Below are 22,206 nucleotides of genomic sequence, written 5' to 3'. Positions count from 1 at the left end.
GTGAGGTGTGAGCTGTAGGCAGTGAACTGAGAGCTGTGAGCAGTGAGCTGTGGGCAGTGAGCTGTGAGAAATGAGCTGTGAGCTGCGAGCTGTGAGCAGTGAGCTGTGGGCAGTGAGGTGTGAGCTGTAGGCAGTGAACTGAGAGCTGTGAGCAGTGAGCTGTGGGCAGTGAGGTGTGAGAAATGAGCTGTGAGCTGCGAGCTGTGAGCAGTGAGCTGTGGGCAGTGAGGTGTGAGCTGTAGGCAGTGAACTGAGAGCTGTGGGCAGTGAGGTGTGAGAAATGAGCTGTGAGCAGTGAGCTGTGGGCAGTGAGGTGTGAGTAGAGAGCCGCGAGCCGCGAAGAAGCGCCGCGGCAGGCCTCACCTGCAGGTTGTCGAAGGCCGGGCTGAGCCAGGGCGACGCCTTGCCCGAGCTGGTGGATGTGACGCTCTGCGTGCGGATCACCTGGAGGCTGCCGCCTGGACCCTGCGCCTGGAACACTTCCAGCTGCTTCTTGTGTCGCTGCTGGAGGCTGCCGTCCGCCGCGTTCCTGGCGCGGCAGTCCACCACCTGCTAACACCCGTGTCCACCCGTGTCCTTCCAGACTGCCACCCGCCAGCACGTGTGCGACACACCCGTGTCCATTACTTTATTCATAGAGACCGGGAAAATTCGCGGATTCATTTCACGATATGCTATAATCCAAACAACTGTACATTTATATTGCTCCTGTGAGTGGCTTACAGTTTATCTGAACGACTTTTAGCCAATGGGAAACCATCTTCAACCAAAAAAGTATCTAATCACAAGCGTCCGAGTTGACAAGTGTCACGAGTCAATAGCCAATGAGCAAGTGGCATTTGCCTGAGTATGTAGAGGGTTGTGGAGTCTATCCTAGAGGTCATCGAAAGCGTGAATTTTTCCAGTCTCTATTCATTACACCAGTTCACTAATGTTAACATCTGCAAGTGCCCAAAACTAGGTATTATTATATTTCCAGCTAAAAAATATATATATTATAATAAAATAAGCAAGCTGTGACAACCACATTTGAGAAATAAAGATGCGTGTCCTAATCTTCATGAACTGTTAGTGTATTTTAAATACTAATGGTCTCTACACGCCGATCCCACCGTGTCCCAGGGACGACGGCTGAGGAAGGCGCAAGTGAACTCGGACCGGAGTTGTGGTCCGTCACGTCGTGGCGGTGACCTTGACCAACCCCCCCCCCCCCCCCCAACCGACAGGGGCTGACCGTGGAGCGCACGTGAACCGAGGATGGGGGGGGGGGCAAGCAACCCCCCCCCCCCCCAGTTCCGTTACCGGTGCCACGGGCAACATCAAACAACATCGCGGGACTTGCTAACCAGTAGAGCTGTACTGTCAAGAGCGTGTGTCTCATGGCAGGCGCGTCCGACTCTTTGATGGGGTCATACTTGGCGCTTCTCAATTTCAGTCGCTACGTACAACCAAATATAATACGCTCTGCGTCGCAAAAAAAAATTCTGAACTCAAGTGTGGTTCCACGGGAGAACTATTTGTAAACAACCACGCGCGTCACTGTTTGCATCCGCTCATTTCGACGGCTCGATTGCGAAAATGGTGCGCTAGTGATTGTACTATGCGGAGGCTTCATCGAAGAAGTGGACCCACGAGAGTCGTCCTGTAAATGAACGGCAGCCATGCACCGGATATTAGCGATACTTGCTGTGTAATAACTAGAGACCGGAAAAATTCGTGGATTCATTTCACGATATGCTAGAATCCAAACAACTGTACATTGATATTGCTTCTGTGATTGGCTTACAGTTTATATGAAGGACTTTTAGCCAATGGGAAACCTTCAACCAAAAAAGTATCCAATCGCAAGCGTCCCAGTTGACAAGTGTCACGAGTCAATAGCCGATGAGCAAGTGGCATTTGCCTGAGTATGTAGAGGGTTGTGGAGTCTATCCTAGAGGTCATCGAAAGCGCGAATTTTTCCAGTCGCTAGTAATAACCTCCGAGCAGCATCCCAACACGCACTGGCCCGCTCAACTGGGAGCTTCCAAGCCTGCGCGCGTGCAGTGCCGTCGTGGTTCCGCAACTGAGGAGGTGCAGTCGTCTTCCTTGGTCTCCTCGGGAAAGCACGCAACGTGAATGCCCGGGTCCCAGGCGAACTGGCAGCCTGCGTGCCTCGGGAGCAGGCATTGTCTGGGGGCCTCCGCCACGGAACACGCGACCTCACAGAAGCCAAACAGCGAGGCGGATGCTCGGTCGATCATTTGCTGAGCGGAACTGTGGAGATGCCCTGCCGTCTGATTGGTTACTCGTGTCTGTGGGAGATCTCCCGCTGGTCGGGGTCTTCTTGTCCGCCTCTGGGCACCCATCTGCTAGTTGTGCCTCGTCGTGCTATGTGGCTGGAGTTCACGACAGTAGTATAGGAATGGGGCTACTGGGACATGGCGCTGGCGCGTGGTGCCGGTGCCAGTGTCCGCCATCTTGGATTGTGACGTCACGGCGGCCATCTTGGAGGAGTGTAACGGGACATAACGTAACGGGACAAGTTTGACCTTGAACTTTGAACCTCAAAATTCGCCAAAATTGGGCAAAAATTGCCCAAAATTCCTCAAAATTCGTCAAAATTTACATTTCTGTGAAAAAAATTCCGCCAAAAAAAATCTCAAAAAATTCCACAATTCAAAAATTCCCGTTTTCGAGAGAAAAATTCCCGTTTCGAGGGAAAATTTCCCGTTTTTAGTCCTTAAAAATCCCAGCGGCTAGAAATGTCCATATGTAGGCTTAAGCATCCATGTCTACAGCCTACGATAAGCCTCTGACGTCATCATGGATTATGACGTCACTGTTGCATTTTCCGTTACGACCGCCATCTTTAACTTTTTTTATTTATTATCCGATTTTAATGAAAAAAAATTTAAAAAATATAAAAAAATTCAAATAATAAAATTTTAATAAAAAATATTTAAAAAATAAACTTTTACGACACGGAGTTCGGAGTCCTCGGTTCGAACCCGGTGAGGGCAAAAAAATTAAAAAATGGCGACCTATCCTTCCCTCACAGTGACTGCTGGCATACTGACTCCCACCACTTTTTTCATAGCATATATCATCCGGCAGTATGACGTCATGTACGCCATCTTTAAATTTGGACGCCATCTTGAAAATCTTTATTTATTATCCGATTTTAATGAAAAAAATTCCAAAATTCATCAAAAAATTAACGTATTTGAATTCTGTTTGATTATACCGATGTACGTCCTTGGTTCGATTCCCGGCGAGAGTAAACGGTCGATCCTTCCTCCATGAAAGCTACCTTGACTGATCTACCACCACCAGTACCAAGGTATATATCGTCAACTGGTATGACATCATGTCCGCCATCTTGTCTTCATCCGCTGGAGACCACCATCTTGTTTTCGTCAGCTAGAGTGTGCCGATACCATGTAGTATAATTATCTGGTCACTATACTTGTGTCCTCAACTGTTGACATTGAACATTGACCTTGAACTTTGACCTTGACCTTGAAATTTGGCCTTGACCTTGAAATTTGACTTTGTCCTTGTCGACCATCATGGATCCGACATTTTATGTTCAGTACATGCTACCAGAGGATACCACCTGCTGGAGTACGCCATCTTGTGTGTGTACTTGTATTATAGAGTACATTTCCATCTAGATAATTTTATTCTAACCCGCTACAGTGCAGTAATCATTTATTACCGAGGTGCCCCCGCCATCATGAAATTCGACCGCCATCTTGAAATCATGTAATAATGTAGCTAGAAAAGCGGGAAAAAATCCAAAATTCATTAAATAAATCACTCATTAACTTACATATCGATTCGATCCGCTCCAGTCCTTGGCTCGATCCTCGATCGATGCAAAACATTTAATTTTATGAAAAAAAATAATAATTCCAATAAACCATGTTCAACATTCATAAAGAGACTTTAAATCCTCTACTACCATCATCCTATCAGACGTCAAGACTACCATATTGGAAATTCGTAATTGTAATGCTAATGCTAGAGATTCGGGAAAAAGTTCAAAACTCATTAAATAAATTTGTAATCTATATACTGATTAGATCGACTAAGGTCCTTGGTTAGATCCCTTGTCGATACAAAACAACTTTAATTTTAAAAAAGTACCAGAAAAGTGTAAGGTTCGAGGAATAAAACACCTAAAAGTCTTTTACAAACATAATATTTATTACACAATTTCTATCCTACTACAGAATCACTTGCGAAAGCCAGCAATCTTATAAAAATTTAGCCCTGCATAGACGTACAACGACTACTTCTTAGCTCCAAATGGCTCCAAATGCTCCAAACGGCCTCCAAATGGCTCCAAAAGCTCCAACAGCCTCCAAATGCTTAACATAGTTCCAAATGGCTCCAAATGCTCCAAACGGCCTCCAAATGCTTGACAGCTCCAAATGTTTCCAGCAGCTCCAAATGCTCCAAATTCTTGACAGCTCCAAATGCTTCAAAAGGCTCCAAATGCTCCAAATGACTCCAAAAGGCTCCAAATGCTCCAACAGCTCCAAAAAAAGGCTCCAAATGCTCAAACAGCCTCCAATGCATAACACAGCTCCAAATGGCTCCAAATGTTCCAAACGGCGTCCAAATGGCTCCAACAGCCTCCAAATGCTTAACACAGCTCTAAATGGCTCCAAATGCTCCAAACGGCCTCCAAATGCTTGACAGCTCCAAATGTCTTCAGCAGCTCCAAATGCTCCAACAGCTCCAAAAAAAGGCTCCAAATGCTCCAACAGCCTCCAAATGCTTAACACAGCTCCAAATGGCTCCAAATTCTTGACAGCTCCAAATGCATAACACAGCTCCAAATGGCTCCAAATGCTCCAAACGGCCTCCAAATGCTTGACAGCTCAAAATGTCTCCAGCAGCTCCAAATGCTCCAACAGCTCCAAAAAAAGGCTCCAAATGCTCCAACAGCCTCCAAATGCTTAACACAGCTCCAAATGGCTCCAAATGTTTGGCAGCTCCAAATGCTTCAAAAGGCTCCAAATGCTCCAAATGGCTCCAACAGCTCCAAAAGACTCCAAATGCTTCAAAAGGCTCCAATTGCTCCAAGAGCTCCATCTTCAATTGGTTCCAACTGATTCCTATTACTTTTATCGAACTTGGCATGATTACTAACATGTCTTTATCAGTATACATTTTGACTGGCAGTGGTAACGTTTTTTACACCTTTAAGTTATAAGTTTTATTTAGAAATCAGATTTCGATAAATGATAGCTTCCATCTGGAAAGAAAATATATTAATTTATCTTCAAGTTTATACACATACATTTAATTTAATCCATTATTGTATGTAGCCAGCTTCCCTCAGTTCTTTGAGTATGAAGGATATTTCTTTAATGTTCGAATAGTTTCCTGCACAAAGCGATCCATGTAGTAGTCGTAGCCTGTTAACCAATATGTTAGGATCTTCCCATGAGGTATAATCAATCTCTTCTGCTGCCTTCATCATCCTTGCATGTTTATAATAAATATTATCTCTGGTGTCTATCGTTTTAACACCAACCACAAGGTCACTTTCGTCATCTTGCCAGTGATTATCACAAGCTTGATCAGGATAATTTATTTTATTACGTCGTTTCCATCGTTTTGGTCTCAAACCACCATCACAGTCTTCGCTCTTGCATGCTTTTGGTGCTTCAGTACAGTACTCAATCATGCCAGCTTCTGATGTGTCACCACAGTCTTCAATCATGTCAGCACCACAAACTTGATCAGGATAATTTATTTTATTACGTCGTTTCCATCGTTTTGGTCTCAGACTGCCATCACAGTCTTCGATCTTGCCTGCTTTAGGTGTTTCAGTACAGTACTCAATCATGTCAGCCTCAGATGTGTCACCACAATCTTCAATCATGCCAGCCTCAGATGATTCATCAAAGTCTTCGACCTTGTAAGCTTCAGGTGGTTCTCCATCTTTCACATTTTCATGGAGACGACTAGATATTGGAGTAAATATATTTTCATTTCTAATGTGGTTACAACTTCCTTCGTTTGTTTTAAATTTTAAATTATTATCTTGATCTAGATCAGTAATTTTAGCATTAGCTTTTTCGTCTTCGTTCCTCTTCAGCGATGTTGTAGCCCAGTCTTCGTTATCTTTATTTATCTTAATTGTACAGGTCTTGTAATGTCTATCCAAGTAATATCTTCTACCAAAGGATTTCTGACACTGACTGCAATTAAATGGTTTTTGACAAGGACCCAAATTACACTCGCTTCTCTCATGTCGTTTAGCATTCTTTCTCAAGGTAAACACCTTGCTACAGAATCTACAGTGATGACGTTTTGATACAGCAACAAATCCCGTTTCAGGATTCATATTAGTTATTGAGACTAATGCCAGATGCAAACTAAGAGTTTTAAATTAGATATATTACTTAAATAGAATTTTTTAATTATTTCATCAGCGAGAATTAATTTATCTCATTCAAAGGTACTTGTTGCAAGTAGTTCTGCTTTTCAACAACAGATGTCGCCACATGTCACTTGCAGGTAAATAATATTTAGTTCTTTTATGCGGGATGCGGGATGCTCACTAACGATCGCAAAAGAAGGATGGCTTCGCTAGACTCCAAGGAGAAGGAAGTTCGTCCATCCTGTTAGTGCTTCTTAGATTTCTCAGAGATTATTTGACTGAGTAATGATATTTTTTTTTTTAAATTTCCACCTGATAAAAATATTACAAGTGCTGATTTATTGACAGAATTTCAATAATTAAATGCAACCTTGAATAAAAAAATGACATGACTCATTAAGTAAAAAATTCTTCATGCAGAGATCAATTCCTCATCAGTAACCAGAAGCACTCGGAGAAAACCATCAGATGTCTAGTCAGGAATAATCAGAAGCACCCAGAGAAAACCATCATAATATTGTCAAGAATAAACGGGAGCACACGGAGAAATCCACCATAATATTGACAAGAATAATCAGGAGCACACGGAGAAAACCACCGCAAGTTTTCTTTGATATCATAAAATTTCAGGAAAAAAAATAATAAAAAATAAAAATAAATTAATAAAAAATTAAAAAATAAAATAAAATAAAAAATACATAAAATTCTGGCTTGTACTAGAACTCTATCTTTGTTCAACAATGAGAAGTTCACAAGCTAGCAGAATATATTTATGTATTTTTTATTTTATTTTTTTTTAATTTTTTATTAATTTATTTTTATTTTTTATTATTTTTTTTCCTGAAATTTTATGATATCAAAGAAAACTTGCGGTGGTTTTCTCCGTGTGCTCCTGATTATTCTTGTCAATATTATGGTGGATTTCTCCGTGTGCTCCCGTTTATTCTTGACAATATTATGATGGTTTTCTCTGGGTGCTTCTGATTATTCCTGACTAGACATCTGATGGTTTTCTCCGAGTGCTTCTGGTTACTGATGAGGAATTGATCTCTGCATGAAGAATTTTTTACTTAATGAGTCATGTCATTTTTTTATTCAAGGTTGCATTTAATTATTGAAATTCTGTCAATAAATCAGCACTTGTAATATTTTTATCAGGTGGAAATTTAAAAAAAAAATATCATTACTCAGTCAAATAATCTCTGAGAAATCTAAGAAGCACTAACAGGATGGACGAACTTCCTTCTCCTTGGAGTCTAGCGAAGCCATCCTTCTTTTGCGATCGTTAGTGAGCATCCCGCATCCCGCATAAAAGAACTAAATATTATTTACCTGCAAGTAACATGTGGCGACATCTGTTGTTGAAAAGCAGAACTACTTGCAACAAGTACCTTTGAATGAGATAAATTAATTCTCGCTGATGAAATAATTAAAAAATTCTATTTAAGTAATATATCTGATTTAAAACTCTTAGTTTGCATCTGGCATTAGTCTCAATAACTAATATGAATCCTGAAACGGGATTTGTTGCTGTATCAAAACGTCATCACTGTAGATTCTGTAGCAAGGTGTTTACCTTGAGAAAGAATGCTAAACGACATGAGAGAAGCGAGTGTAATTTGGGTCCTTGTCAAAAACCATTTAATTGCAGTCAGTGTCAGAAATCCTTTGGTAGAAGATATTACTTGGATAGACATTACAAGACCTGTACAATTAAGATGAATAAAGATAACGAAGACTGGGCTACAACATCGCTGAAGAGGAACGAAGGCGAAAAAGCTAATGCTAAAATTACTGATCTAGATCAAGATAATAATTTAAAATTTAAAACAAACGAAGGAAGTTGTAACCACATTAGAAATGAAAATATATTTACTCCAATATCTAGTCGTCTCCATGAAAATGTGAAAGATGGAGAACCACCTGAAGCTTACAAGGTCGAAGACTTTGATGAATCATCTGAGGCTGGCATGATTGAAGATTGTGGTGACACATCTGAGGCTGACATGATTGAGTACTGTACTGAAACACCTAAAGCAGGCAAGATCGAAGACTGTGATGGCAGTCTGAGACCAAAACGATGGAAACGACGTAATAAAATAAATTATCCTGATCAAGTTTGTGGTGCTGACATGATTTAAGACTGTGGTGACACATCAGAAGCTGGCATGATTGAGTACTGTACTGAAGCACCAAAAGCATGCAAGAGCGAAGACTGTGATGGTGGTTTGAGACCAAAACGATGGAAACGACGTAATAAAATAAATTATCCTGATCAAGCTTGTGATAATCACTGGCAAGATGACGAAAGTGACCTTGTGGTTGGTGTTAAAACGATAGACACCAGAGATAATATTTATTATAAACATGCAAGGATGATGAAGGCAGCAGAAGAGATTGATTATACCTCATGGGAAGATCCTAACATATTGGTTAACAGGCTACGACTACTACATGGATCGCTTTGTGCAGGAAACTATTCGAACATTAAAGAAATATCCTTCATACTCAAAGAACTGAGGGAAGCTGGCTACATACAATAATGGATTAAATTAAATGTATGTGTATAAACTTGAAGATAAATTAATATATTTTCTTTCCAGATGGAAGCTATCATTTATCGAAATCTGATTTCTAAATAAAACTTATAACTTAAAGGTGTAAAAAACGTTACCACTGCCAGTCAAAATGTATACTGATAAAGACATGTTAGTAATCATGCCAAGTTCGATAAAAGTAATAGGAATCAGTTGGAACCAATTGAAGATGGAGCTCTTGGAGCAATTGGAGCCTTTTGAAGCATTTGGAGTCTTTTGGAGCTGTTGGAGCCATTTGGAGCATTTGGAGCCTTTTGAAGCATTTGGAGCTGCCAAGCATTTGGAGCCATTTGGAGCTGTGTTAAGCATTTGGAGGCTGTTGGAGCATTTGGAGCCTTTTTTTGGAGCTGTTGGAGCATTTGGAGCTGCTGGAGACATTTGGAGCTGTCAAGCATTTGGAGGCCGTTTGGAGCATTTGGAGCCATTTGGAGCTGTGTTATGCATTTGGAGCTGTCAAGAATTTGGAGCCATTTGGAGCTGTGTTAAGCATTTGGAGGCTGTTGGAGCATTTGGAGCCTTTTTTTGGAGCTGTTGGAGCATTTGGAGCTGCTGGAGACATTTGGAGCTGTCAAGCATTTGGAGGCCGTTTGGAGCATTTGGAGCCATTTAGAGCTGTGTTAAGCATTTGGAGGCTGTTGGAGCCATTTGGACGCCGTTTGGAACATTTGGAGCCATTTGGAGCTGTGTTATGCATTGGAGGCTGTTTGAGCATTTGGAGCCTTTTTTTGGAGCTGTTGGAGCATTTGGAGCCTTTTGGAGTCATTTGGAGCATTTGGAGCCTTTTGAAGCATTTGGAGCTGTCAAGAATTTGGAGCATTTGGAGCTGCTGGAAACATTTGGAGCTGTCAAGCATTTGGAGGCCGTTTGGAGCATTTGGAGCCATTTGGAACTATGTTAAGCATTTGGAGGCTGTTGGAGCTTTTGGAGCCATTTGGAGGCCGTTTGGAGCATTTGGAGCCATTTGGAGCTAAGAAGTAGTCGTTGTACGTCTATGCAGGGCTAAATTTTTATAAGATTGCTGGCTTTCGCAAGTGATTCTGTAGTAGGATAGAAATTGTGTAATAAATATTATGTTTGTAAAAGACTTTTAGGTGTTTTATTCCTCGAACCTTACACTTTTCTGGTACTTTTTTAAAATTAAAGTTGTTTTGTATCGACAAGGGATCTAACCAAGGACCTTAGTCGATCTAATCAGTATATAGATTACAAATTTATTTAATGAGTTTTTAACTTTTTCCCGAATCTCTAGCATTAGCATTACAATTACGAATTTCCAATATGGTAGTCTTGACGTCTGATAGGATGATGGTAGTAGAGGATTTAAAGTCTCTTTATGAATGTTGAACATGGTTTATTGGAATTATTATTTTTTTTCATAAAATTAAATGTTTTGCATCGATCGAGGATCGAATCGATATGTAAGTTAATGAGTGATTTATTTAATGAATTTTGGATTTTTTCCCGCTTTTCTAGCTACATTATTACATGATTTCAAGATGGCGGTCGAATTTCATGATGGCGGGGGCACCTCGGTAATAAATGATTACTGCACTGTAGCGGGTTAGAATAAAATTATCTAGATGGAAATGTACTCTATAATACAAGTACACACACAAGATGGCGTACTCCAGCAGGTGGTATCCTCTGGTAGCATGTACTGAACATAAAATGTCGGATCCATGATGGTCGACAAGGACAAAGTCAAATTTCAAGGTCAAGGCCAAATTTCAAGGTCAAGGTCAAAGTTCAAGGTCAATGTTCAATGTCAACAGTTGAGGACACAAGTATAGTGACCAGATAATTATACTACATGGTATCGGCACACTCTAGCTGACGAAAACAAGATGGTGGTCTCCAGCGGATGAAGACAAGATGGCGGACATGATGTCATACCAGTTGACGATATATACCTTGGTACTGGTGGTGGTAGATCAGTCAAGGTAGCTTTCATGGAGGAAGGATCGACCGTTTACTCTCGCCGGGAATCGAACCAAGGACGTACATCGGTATAATCAAACAGAATTCAAATACGTTAATTTTTTGATGAATTTTGGAATTTTTTTCATTAAAATCGGATAATAAATAAAGATTTTCAAGATGGCGTCCAAATTTAAAGATGGCGTACACGACGTCATACTGCCGGATGATATATGCTATGAAAAAAGTGGTGGGAGTCAGTATGCCAGCAGTCACTGTGAGGGAAGGATAGGTCGCCATTTTTTAATTTTTTTGCCCTCACCGGGTTCGAACCGAGGACTCCGAACTCCGTGTCGTAAAAGTTTATTTTTTAAATATTTTTTATTAAAATTTTATTATTTGAATTTTTTTATATTTTTTAAATTTTTTTCATTAAAATCGGATAATAAATAAAAAAGTTAAAGATGGCGGTCGTAACGGAAAATGCAACAGTGACGTCATAATCCATGATGACGTCAGAGGCTTATCGTAGGCTGTAGACATGGATGCTTAAGCCTACATATGGACATTTCTAGCCGCTGGGATTTTTAAGGACTAAAAACGGGAAATTTTCCCTCGAAACGGGAATTTTTTTCTCGAAAACGGGAATTTTTGAATTGTGGAATTTTTTGAGATTTTTTTTGGCGGAATTTTTTTTCACAGAAATGTAAATTTTGACGAATTTTGAGGAATTTTGGGCAATTTTTGCCCAATTTTGGCGAATTTTGAGGGTCAAAGGTCAAGGTCAAACTTGTCCCGTTACGTTATGTCCCGTTACACTCCTCCAAGATGGCCGCCGTGACGTCACAATCCAAGATGGCGGACACCGGCACCGGCACCACGCGCCAGCGCCATGTCCCAGTAGCCCCATTCCTATACTACTCACGACAACCAGAGAGCGGAAAGAATTTGCTGTTTCATTTTGCGACAATATCAAATACGAGCGATATTGATCTTGGCGTAATCTCTGCGGTTGGTCCCTCCACTTGATGTGGAGGTCCACGATCAATGAAAAACGCTCATCGAAAGAAGCATCCAATAACTAGAGACTGGAAAAATTCGCGCTTTCGATGACCTCTAGGATAGACTCCACAACCCTCTACATACTCAGGCAAATGCCACTTGCACATTGGCTATTGACTCGTGACACTTGTCAACTGCGACGCTTTTGATTCGATGCTTTTTTGGTCAAAGGTTTCCCATTGGCTAAAAGTCCTTCAGATAAACTGTAAGCCAATCACAGAAGCAATATAAATGTACAGTTGTTTGGATTCTAGCATATCGTGCAATTAATCCGCGAATTGTTCTGGTCTCTACCAATAACGAGCAACGGGCAGTGGAGACTCGCCCGGGTGCGTACAGGACTGTGCAGTCTATCCTACAAGGCTCTGAACTGCTCCAGTGTCTAACGTGTCCGCATCTGGACTGCCCGCTGCTCTGTGTCCGCGAATGTGCGCGGCGAATAATGGCGTTGTTGTCAGCACGTGACCGCGCAGCCGGCGACGCCGATTGGACGATTCGCCGCAGATGGTCGAGGCCCGGGTGTAAGTCATTGGCCCAGCGGCCGGCGGTGCTGGACATATGGAGAAGGGGGAGGGGGGCTCACACTGCATCTCTGCAAGTCGATGAACTTGGTCGGGCCCTTTCGCGCCGGCTTGCCGCTTCTCTAAGAGCGTGCGTCACGACGGGCCCAGGAGCACACGTGGCTGGGAGGTGCCTGACCCCGCCTGCCCGTGCTGCGAGTGGCTGCCGTATGCCAGGAACATGAGCAGTTTCTCGGTAGGCATGTCGTCTGCCATGCTCATGCTTGGAGACCGGAAAAATTCGCGTATTCATTTCGCGATAGGCTAAAATATGAATAGTTTTACCTCCGTGCTGTCTCTGCTATTGGCTCACTACTCACCTGGAGGACTCTGGGCCAATGAGAAACACCCAACAAAAGCTTTATACGAATCACAGGCTGCTACGTTGGGACGTATCACAAGACAGCAGCCAATGGGTGGGTGACATTTCACCGAGCGTACGTAGAACTATGGAGTTCATCCTGGAGGTCATTGAACCCGCGAATTTTTCCGGTCCATACCTATAACTCGCGCGGCATGGGCCCGCCCACCATGACAAGTGACGAGGCCACGTCGCTGTCGCAGCTTGTACAAGTTAGGTTTTCGAAAGTAAACAAATGGGATTGTCTGTGTAATCTAAAAGCAATGATCACGTATTTGCATTACAAACCGGAAAATGCCTATAATTAATTCGGAGCCTCGCGTTAGGAGCACAGGCTTCAAGCTACAGTTAAACGAACTCGTGAACTCACTACATCTCTTGAGCATAAATCGCGGTCGAATGAGCGAACTTTTGAAGTCCAGCTGTGTCTTCTGGCTGTTTCCCTACATGGACGTTGCCAAGCGCATGGTCGACTCGGCTTGGGAAAAAAACGCGAACGCACTTAAAACGTGAACCATATGGTACCTCCTCGGTGAACGGTCTCCAGTTCTAACTGACGAGTCGTCCGGTTATACTGGTTCCGAGGCACGGCTCCCGACAGTTCACTTCTTACTAGAGACTGGAAAAATTCACGCTTTCGATGACCTCTAGGATAAGACTCCACAACCCTCTACATACTCAGGCAAATGCCACTTGCTCATTGGCTATTGACTCGTGACACTCGTCAACTGGGACGCTTGCGATTCGATACTTTTTTGGTTGAAGGTTTACCATTGGCTAAAAGTCCTTCAGATAAACTGTAAGCCAATCACAGAAGCAATATAAATGTACAATTGTTTGGATTTTAGCATATCGTTAAATAAATCTGCGAATTTTTCCGGTCGCTACCCATCGGTTCAGTCAAGGATACACTCTCGTCTCATTACCGGTAGGGCTCACATTGGGAGGGGATAAGTGAGCAATGCCCGCCGAAAGGTCGGAGTACATCTACCGGTCTGGTCAGCTGAGCGATGTACGGGACTGAGGCGGTGACTATGCTGGGTTGGTGGCCCCTGCCTCTGGTCATTGCCGAAGCTCTAACACCTTCCCGATCAAACATGAGGGAGTGATCCCTAACAGTTCCGTTTTAAATAAGTTCTGAGACTCGCAGAGATTGGAACACTTTCAGGATTGTAACGTGAATTGTAATGCGAATTTAGCAGATCCTTAAACAGTTCATTCAAATGTAAGAGAAGCTTCTGATCAAAGGCAGTTATTCAAAATAAAATTAAAAACCTTAAGGATTGCGATGACAAAAACATTTAACCTGGTGCCAAGAGAATAAATGAACCACATAAACACAATAAATAAATTCTGGACTCAATGCTGGAATTATTTTACTTTCGGACACATAGGTACTCTTGTATTTTTGACACAGCATAGGTCGATTTCTTTGTGAGAAAAGAGAAACGAGTCGCTGTTTCTGTTGAGCTGTACATATTGTACATATTGTACATATTGCACATGATTCAGTTTCTTCTAAACGTCGAGTAACCTTGGTTGAATAATAATGTTCGCAGGCTTTCACGGCCATTGTCTGAAGTAGCTTGGCTTCTGGGTTGTAGCCGCGTCCTTGGCGAATAATTCACCGACGTTTCGGTCGACATTGCAGTCGCCATCATCAGGGAGCAGTTACCTAAACTGCTCCCTGATGATGGCGACTGCAATGTCGACCGAAACGTCGGTGAATTATTCGCCAAGGACGCGGCTACAACCCAGAAGCCAAGCTACTTCTTGGTTGAATAAGTCTGCAGGATTCCGAGTTCGCCACGGATATGTCTTGAAAGTTTCGCCAATATAGCTGTTGATCCGTGAGTCCCGCCGACCTGTGTGCCGTCTAGTCAGTTGCAAAGTTGAAGGTAAACGCTCTGCGCCATAGGCTACGCTTGCAATGATGAGCTCACGCCTCGTCGTGGTTGAAGGATCGCATTAGCAACAACGTTCTTAGGAAATGTGGCATTCCAACCGCTTTAACGCCTTGTTAGCGAACAACACTAGCCACTGGTTTGCGGTGCTCCGCAGGCAACGTGACTTCATTCGTTCAGCTGCACACGGCGTTGAAGTGTAAGCAAGGCTTCCCTTAGTTCTCACAAAAAATATATAAAACGCGAAGAGTTAATATAAAAAAATATTTTGATGCTTCTACACACTTTTTCGAACATTTGGAAATTTTTAACTTTAATCAGTTTTAATTCAATAGAAAATTTAGCGTCACCTGAAAGTCATAAAATATATGTTTGACAAGTTCTCAAACAATACCTCTGAAAAACATAATATGTTGAAAAAAAGTTTTTTCTTTTTAACTTTTTACAGGCTTTATTAACCATAAACTTTGAAGAAAATATAAATTATTCTGATATTAGTAGATATATGATATTAAAATTTATCCCTCCAATTTCAGACAAAATTTTTGGCACTAAACATTTTCGTCAAAGGTTAATAGTAGTTGGAAATAGGGGGTTCAAGCACAGGCGCAGGAGCCAGGAGCCCGCCATCTTGTATGACGTCATCGGCCGCCATCTTGGATGACGTCATCGGCGGTCATCTTGGATGACGTCATCATGACCTTTGACCTTGACCTTTGACCTTGCTAATCTATGCTAATCTATGCTAATCTATGCTAATCTATGCCAATCTATGCCAATCTACGCTAATCTATGCCAATCTATGCCAATCTATGTCAATTAGTATGCCAATCTATGCTAATCCATATGTTAATCCATGCTAATCCATATGTTAATCCATGCTAATCCATATGTTAATCCATGCTAATCCATCCGCCATTTTATATTTCTAGAAATTTCCACCAACTTCGAATCGTGACGTCACCGTTGCACTTTTCGTCACGGCCGCCATCTTGGATTCGAATTTTTTTTTTCGAACTTTTGAAATTCGATGTAATCATCAGCCGCCATCTTGTTTCGTCTGCTGGTGGCCGCCATCTTGTTTTCGTCTGCTGGTGGCCGCCATCTTGTTTCGTCTGCTGCAGGCCGCCATCTTGTTTCCGTCTGCTGGAGGAAGCCATCTTGCAACGTCATATAGTTCTGTTGGTCGCCACCAGATAGCAGCAGGGATTATTTTATTTTTTTCTTTAACTAAAATATTTTCAGTGCCGAGGCTGGGATTCGATCCATGGGATGTGAAAACGTCCAGGATGTCGTGGTTACGAGGCGGACACCTTGACCACTAGACCACGAGACCAATTGGGATATGGTGGAATAAATAATCTATATATGCCACGTACTGACGTCAAGTTTTATGATAAAAGGGGGGAGGGTGTCTTTGCCTTCCCAAATGCATGAAATTCAAATTATTATTATACCATCGCCATCTTTAATTCCAGCACAGACTACCAGATGGCGCCAAATTCAAATATTAGTTAGGGAGTCGGCAGGCAGGTGTCGCATGCCGCCATCTTGGTTCTCAAGTTGGCTGGTAGATGTCGCTAGTATCGCGCGCCAAATTCAAAAATTAGTTGCCAGAGGCGCCGCCATCTTGGTTCTCAAGTTGGCTGGTAGATGTCGCTAGTATCGCGCGTCAAATTCAAAAATTAGTTGCCAGAGGCGTCGCCATCTTGGTTCTCAAGTTGGCTGGTAGATGTCGCTAGTATCGCGCGCCAAATTCAAAAAATTAGTTGCCAGAGGTGCCGCCATCTTGGTTCTCAAGTTGGTTGGTAGATGGCGCCACCGTCGCCATATTTTAGTTAATATAATCGATACCAGATGACGCCACCGTAGCCATCTTTAGTTCCTAGTGTTGCTACCAGAGTGTGCCAAATAAAGGTTCTATATTTAAAATAATAAGCAGTATGTAGGTATTATCATATTTATTTAAATAACCTCGAACGCTACAAAACAAATTCTGGAATAAAGAAAAATACATACACATCAAACGAATCTATACAACAAAAAATGAAACCATATAGCAAAAATGGAAACTATACAACGAAAATGGAAACTATAAAACAAAAAACGGAAACTATACGACAACAATGGAAACTATTAAACAAAACAAAACAGAAACTATACACCAAAAATGGAAACTATACACCAAAAATGGAAACTATACAACAAAATGAAAACCATAAAACAAAAAATGGAAACTATACGACGAATGGAAACAGAAACCAAACTACCAAACTATTTACAACAAAAACTATTTACAGAAAAAAAAATTACTCGTCACCTCCGATATAGCCGTGGGGGACCGTGCGGATGCCGTCTTCACAGATTAAACGTTTGTCATCCTCCCACGTTATGGCTAGCTTATTGCTGTATTCGCTATACAGCACATGCTTTCTCGACCGTATGGCTCTAACACCTGCCCTCCTTGTGCGGTGGTCTTGCAGGGCATCCAGGTAATCACCGAATGTGATGTGGTTTTTGACCACACAACGCTGGATGCCCTTAGCCTTCTTCTCAACCTTGCCACCGCACATGTATGCATAGAGTTTGGCCCGCATACTGACAAACTCGCTCATTACTTCTCCCCCACATTCATCTTTGAATTTGCCAACAACTTTCTTGTTGATGGGGGAGAAGCATGGGTGGTCAGGAGGGTAGCAGCTGGTGTCAAATTCAGACATGAACTTAGGGTCGGCTCTTAGATCATGGTAGAAGTCCTGTGTTTGAATCTCATACACAAAGCTGTCTGTATCCATATATAACAGATGAATATTTTCCTGATATTTTGGTTTCATAGTATTATAGTGGAAGTCGTACATGAGTGTTTTTGATAGATCAAGTACTGCGAGTCCGGCATAAATCAGCTTGTCGAAAATTATGGTCTCATGGTTCAGGTGGACAAGAGACAAGTTTGGCTCATACATCGTGCGGTCCTTGAAGGACGGACGACACACCAACTTCTTAAATCTCTTCTCAGAGCACACCAACTCCATTTTGAGCCTACGCCTCTTGTTTTCCATCAGTTTACCAAATGTAGAGTTCACAGCGAGCTTGAAGAACTCCTTCTCGAACTCGTTGGATGCTGCTTTGCGCTTGTTGGTGTTCAGCCGAATATAAGGCTCCAACCATGCCGACTGCTCAAACTGAAGAACTTTATGTAATCTTATGATTTTTAGACCATGCGATACTGCTTGCTGTAGGTTTTTGTAGTGAACGATGTAGTGCTCTTTATTTTCCAGCGTTGTCATCAGCTTTGAGTGCTTTGAGCCGGGCGGACACTGATTCACGGGGAGAAACGGAAGGTCTTTGTGACTTTCGTGGAGTTCGAGAGGGTACTCCACATCACACTCGATAATGTAGCCTGTGGGTGAATTTTCCGGAATAGACATGATATCAATTGATGTGTCTGTCCATTGGAAATGACGAATGGGGAGCGGCAGAGACATCGCCCACCCGTACAAGTTGTTTGCATCAATGTACTCCAGGAATGTGGATGGCTTGGAAGCATCGTGTGTTTCTGGTACGTATGCGTTATTGGCTACGCAATGACGTTTAATGCTTTGAGCTACACCACCACGAATACCAGCCTCCACAAACATATACATGTCGTAATCTGTGAGTAGCTCTAGCTGTACACCTGTGGTTCGAAGCATCGCGTCGAAAGCGAACCCAGGACAAGAAATGTAGTGAGATGGATCTAAACTATATGTTTCCAAGCAAAGACTGCGAAAATTCTCAAATACATCCGCCAAAATCAGAACATCCGTCTTCAGGTACAAGTCAGCGTACTCCCCCAAAGTAGCACACTGAAACTTGTCCCAGACATTTTGTGCGTGAGCGTAATCCGCCTCGGAAATACCAGTATCAGTCAGAATATTAAAGAACTCATCGATGGATGGAAGACTAGTATCGTCTAGTCGAGAAAAAGAATCAACGAAGTCGTATGGGAATACTCCTTTGCGGGTAACCAACTCCAACTCATCAGGAGCGAAAAACTCAGCAGTACTTATAAACTTGTCTGCAGGCAAGAACTCGGCGAGCGAAGCAAGACCCCGACTCATAAAACGGAAAGTATCAACAAACTGGATACTGAACTTATCGCATAACTTTTTGGAAAAAGTTATCAGCTTCTCTTCTGAATTCGGAATTATGAAAATATCTTTAGTATCATACCCCAACTTCCTGATAATGAAGTTCTGGTCGTATGCCAGGTTGTGGAAGAACACAATCAACTTTTTTGGTCTGCGCCTGAGAAGGTTGCAGTCATTACATGCAGACCCAATAAATTCACCGGTGAAGTGATTATGGTCACGAACTTTCTTTACAGTTCCTCCGAACTTTCCCCCACAGTAGCAACAACACCTTGCTTGCAGAAAAGCAGTGTTCTGTGCATGTGTGAGCGGAGTCATAGGAACAGATGTAGAAAAGATTTTCTGTACGTCATGTCCAATCTCCACAATGCGGGATATGAATTTATCTTCTGCATCACACCCCCTGTATACTTCAGGCTGTGAAGGAAGTGCAGAAGTGAGGTGTGCTGGAATGACTGTATTATCTGCTTTTACATAAATACAGTAGCTGTATGCTTTATGCTTTTGGTATTGCAGCGTGTATGACTCATCAGGATTCGGGTGACAGGTATGGATTTTCTCTAGAATAGCTTCAAAGTCACAATATACCACGATGGGCATCTTATCAGCATGATGGAAGTTTTTGAACTGCAGAACAGGAGGCTGGCCATTTTCATCAAGCTGTGGCATTTCCATCCTAACAGCAGCATGCTGTTTGCAGAGCTCACTGTGTTTTGCCAAACACTGAAGACCAGAGAGCCCACTAACCCTTTCCCGATCATCATAATGCTTGAAGCATCTTTTACATACATGAATAGCGTCGTGATGTGTAGTGATTTGGGACCGAACCAGGGCAGAAAAATTAGTGATGTAGGTGAAATGGGACGAATTGTCATTAACCAAGAGCAGAAGATCGAAATGATGCTCTTTTTCTTCCGGAGAGACTCGTGCAGGTACAATGTTCTGGTTCTCATCGATACTGTAGATGTTGATGGAGACTCCAGGGTTCTGTTTTTCGAACAGTGGTATTTGCTTGATTGGAGTAGGAAACTCGATGTTGTTGAAGTTAAACTTCCCCTCCAAGTCATGGTAGCGCTGGTTGACACGTTCAGGATTCCATCCTTCCACATACTTGACAAGAATTGACCACTTAAAGCACATGTGGTCTTCGAGGTTTTGCGGATTGATCACTGCGAATTTGTCTTTGATGGAAGTAGGTAATTCGATGTAGGAGCTGGCACGGAGTGGATCGAGCTTGTTTATTCGTAGTTGAAGTCGCTTAACGGCCGACAAAGTCCATCCAGACCCCTTCCCCATGTAGTCTTCCTCCTCCTTGCAGATCTTAGAGATGGATTCAGTAACTGCTTCCTCCACCTCATGAACTGCGTAGAGGGGAACATTCATGGTTTTGAAGGCCCTCTTGTCTTCACAGGCATCTACTGGTTTTTCGTAGTCGCACTCAAGAACGACATTAAACTTCAGCGGTCCATTCTCTTCAATCTCCTCCTCAAGTTGGCTTATTATTTTTGCCTTGATGGAGTCCAGGTACGTACAAATGTCCTTGGCAGAACTTGACGTATTTACAGCAACATAAGTCTTCAAGTTGCCCTTGAATCCCACTTCGGCGGTGATGAAGCCATGGGTATTGGCCAAACCCGCGCCGGTCACCACCTTTGTTCGGCTGGTCGATGGTTTAGGCAGTACTGCTGGCTTAACTGCTGCCATCCTCTGCTTCTTTGTTGGAGGCGGAGCAGACCCCTTGCACACCTTAATGTGGTTGCGAAGAGTGTCAGCCCTGACGAACTCTTTAGCACAGTTCGTGCAGGAATGTGCTATGCGGTTAGGGTTAAGACCGCAAGCCGACTTCTCATGTAGTCTGGCGACATCAGCACGGGCGAAGGCCTTATGGCAGAAGCTACACCGGGTGCCTGATGTCGTGGCGACAGCACCAGTACATGTTGAAAGGTGCTGCTGCATCTTGTCGCTGCGTGCGACCATCTTCCCATACAGGCGGCACTGCTGGAAGTTACGAAGCTGATTCTCAGCACACTGACGCTCGTGCCGGTAGCGGTTGTTGCCTGCCGTGAAGGTAGCAGGACAGAAACGGCATTTCTGCATGGTTGATGCCATCACAGCTATCTGTAGTCTGGTCTCGACGTACGGAACACGCGAAGGAAGCTCGACGTACGGAGAACTGTAACAAACGAATAAAGAAAACAATGTAGCTAGATGTTACACGAAAAAGTTGCAAACATAACCTCAAAACTCTAACCCTCAATCTTATTAACCCAAACCGTTGGCAATGTTACTAAATAAAAAATTTGCAAACATAACCTCAAAACTCTAGTCCTCAAGCTTACTAACCTAAACTGTTAGCAATGTAACTAAATAAAAAAGTTGCAAACATAACCTCATAGCTGCTCCTTCATGTACAATCCAAAAAATGGTATAATATTTAAAGTACTGGTAAAAGTTAAAGCTGAAAAAGTATTCAATGTTAACTAAAAATGATTGATTACATAACCTCAAAACTACTCTAATGCACATCCCAAAAATGCTAGAATATTTAAAGTACTGTTAAAAGTTTAAGCTAAACAATTCCTGTTTACCCACACATAAGTGTACAGAGAAAAAACTAGCTATCTTATAACCTACAAAAAAGCTGAGAAACATAAAAATATTAACGAAACATGTAGCATACCTCAGAAAACGTTGAAGTGGAGCTGCAGAAGATGATGTAGCGTTGGCGGTAGGAATCGTGGTAGCAGCGAAACTCACTCACGAACTAACTCACTCAAACTCTAAGAACACACTGAAGCTCCGACAGCTAATCCCGGCCTTTTATAAGCAGTTCTGCTTTTCAACAACAGATGACACCAGGTGTTGTGTTGAGTCATAATTTATTTAGTTCTTTTATGTGGTATGCGGGATGCTCACTAACGTTCGCAAAACAAGGATGGCTTCGCTAGACATCAAGGAGAAGGAAGTTTGTCTTTCATGTTAATGCTTCTCAGCTGTCTCAAAGCATATTATTTGTCTGAGTAAAGTTATTATTTTTTAAATCCACCTGATAAAAATATTGTATGTTCTGATTTATTGACAGAATTTCACTGATTAAATGTAACTCTGAATAAAAATGACATGACTCAGTAAGTAAAATATTCTTCATGCAGAGATAGATCTCTAACAAATAATCAGGAGCACTCGGTGAAAACCATCAGATGTCTAGCCAGGAATAATCAGAAACACTTGGAGAAAGCCATCAATATAATATCAAGATTAATCAGAAGCACTCGGAGAAATCCATCAGATGT

At 42.3% G+C, this 22,206-nt stretch overlaps 1 protein-coding gene across 5 annotated transcripts in view; it reads right to left on the bottom strand.

Moving 5' to 3' along the window:
- Nucleotides 1–22,206, bottom strand: part of LOC134530123 (uncharacterized) — a 290,742-nt gene that overhangs the window by 29,085 nt on the left and 239,451 nt on the right. For 3 of the 5 annotated variants that reach the window (XM_063364731.1, XM_063364734.1, XM_063364733.1), the window contains exon 4: nucleotides 364–552. In XM_063364731.1, coding sequence (XP_063220801.1) covers nucleotides 364–552 — 189 coding nt within the window. The remainder of the gene's footprint in view (nucleotides 1–363; nucleotides 553–22,206) is intronic. The other 2 variants (XM_063364732.1, XM_063364735.1) reach the window with 1 other exon arrangement.

Source organism: Bacillus rossius, chromosome 3 (genome assembly GCF_032445375.1).
Source record: "Bacillus rossius redtenbacheri isolate Brsri chromosome 3, Brsri_v3, whole genome shotgun sequence".
NCBI classification, from domain to species: domain Eukaryota; kingdom Metazoa; phylum Arthropoda; class Insecta; order Phasmatodea; family Bacillidae; genus Bacillus; species Bacillus rossius.
The sequence above is the reverse complement of the archived record's forward strand: the minus strand, read 5'-3'. Positions and strand labels throughout refer to the sequence as shown.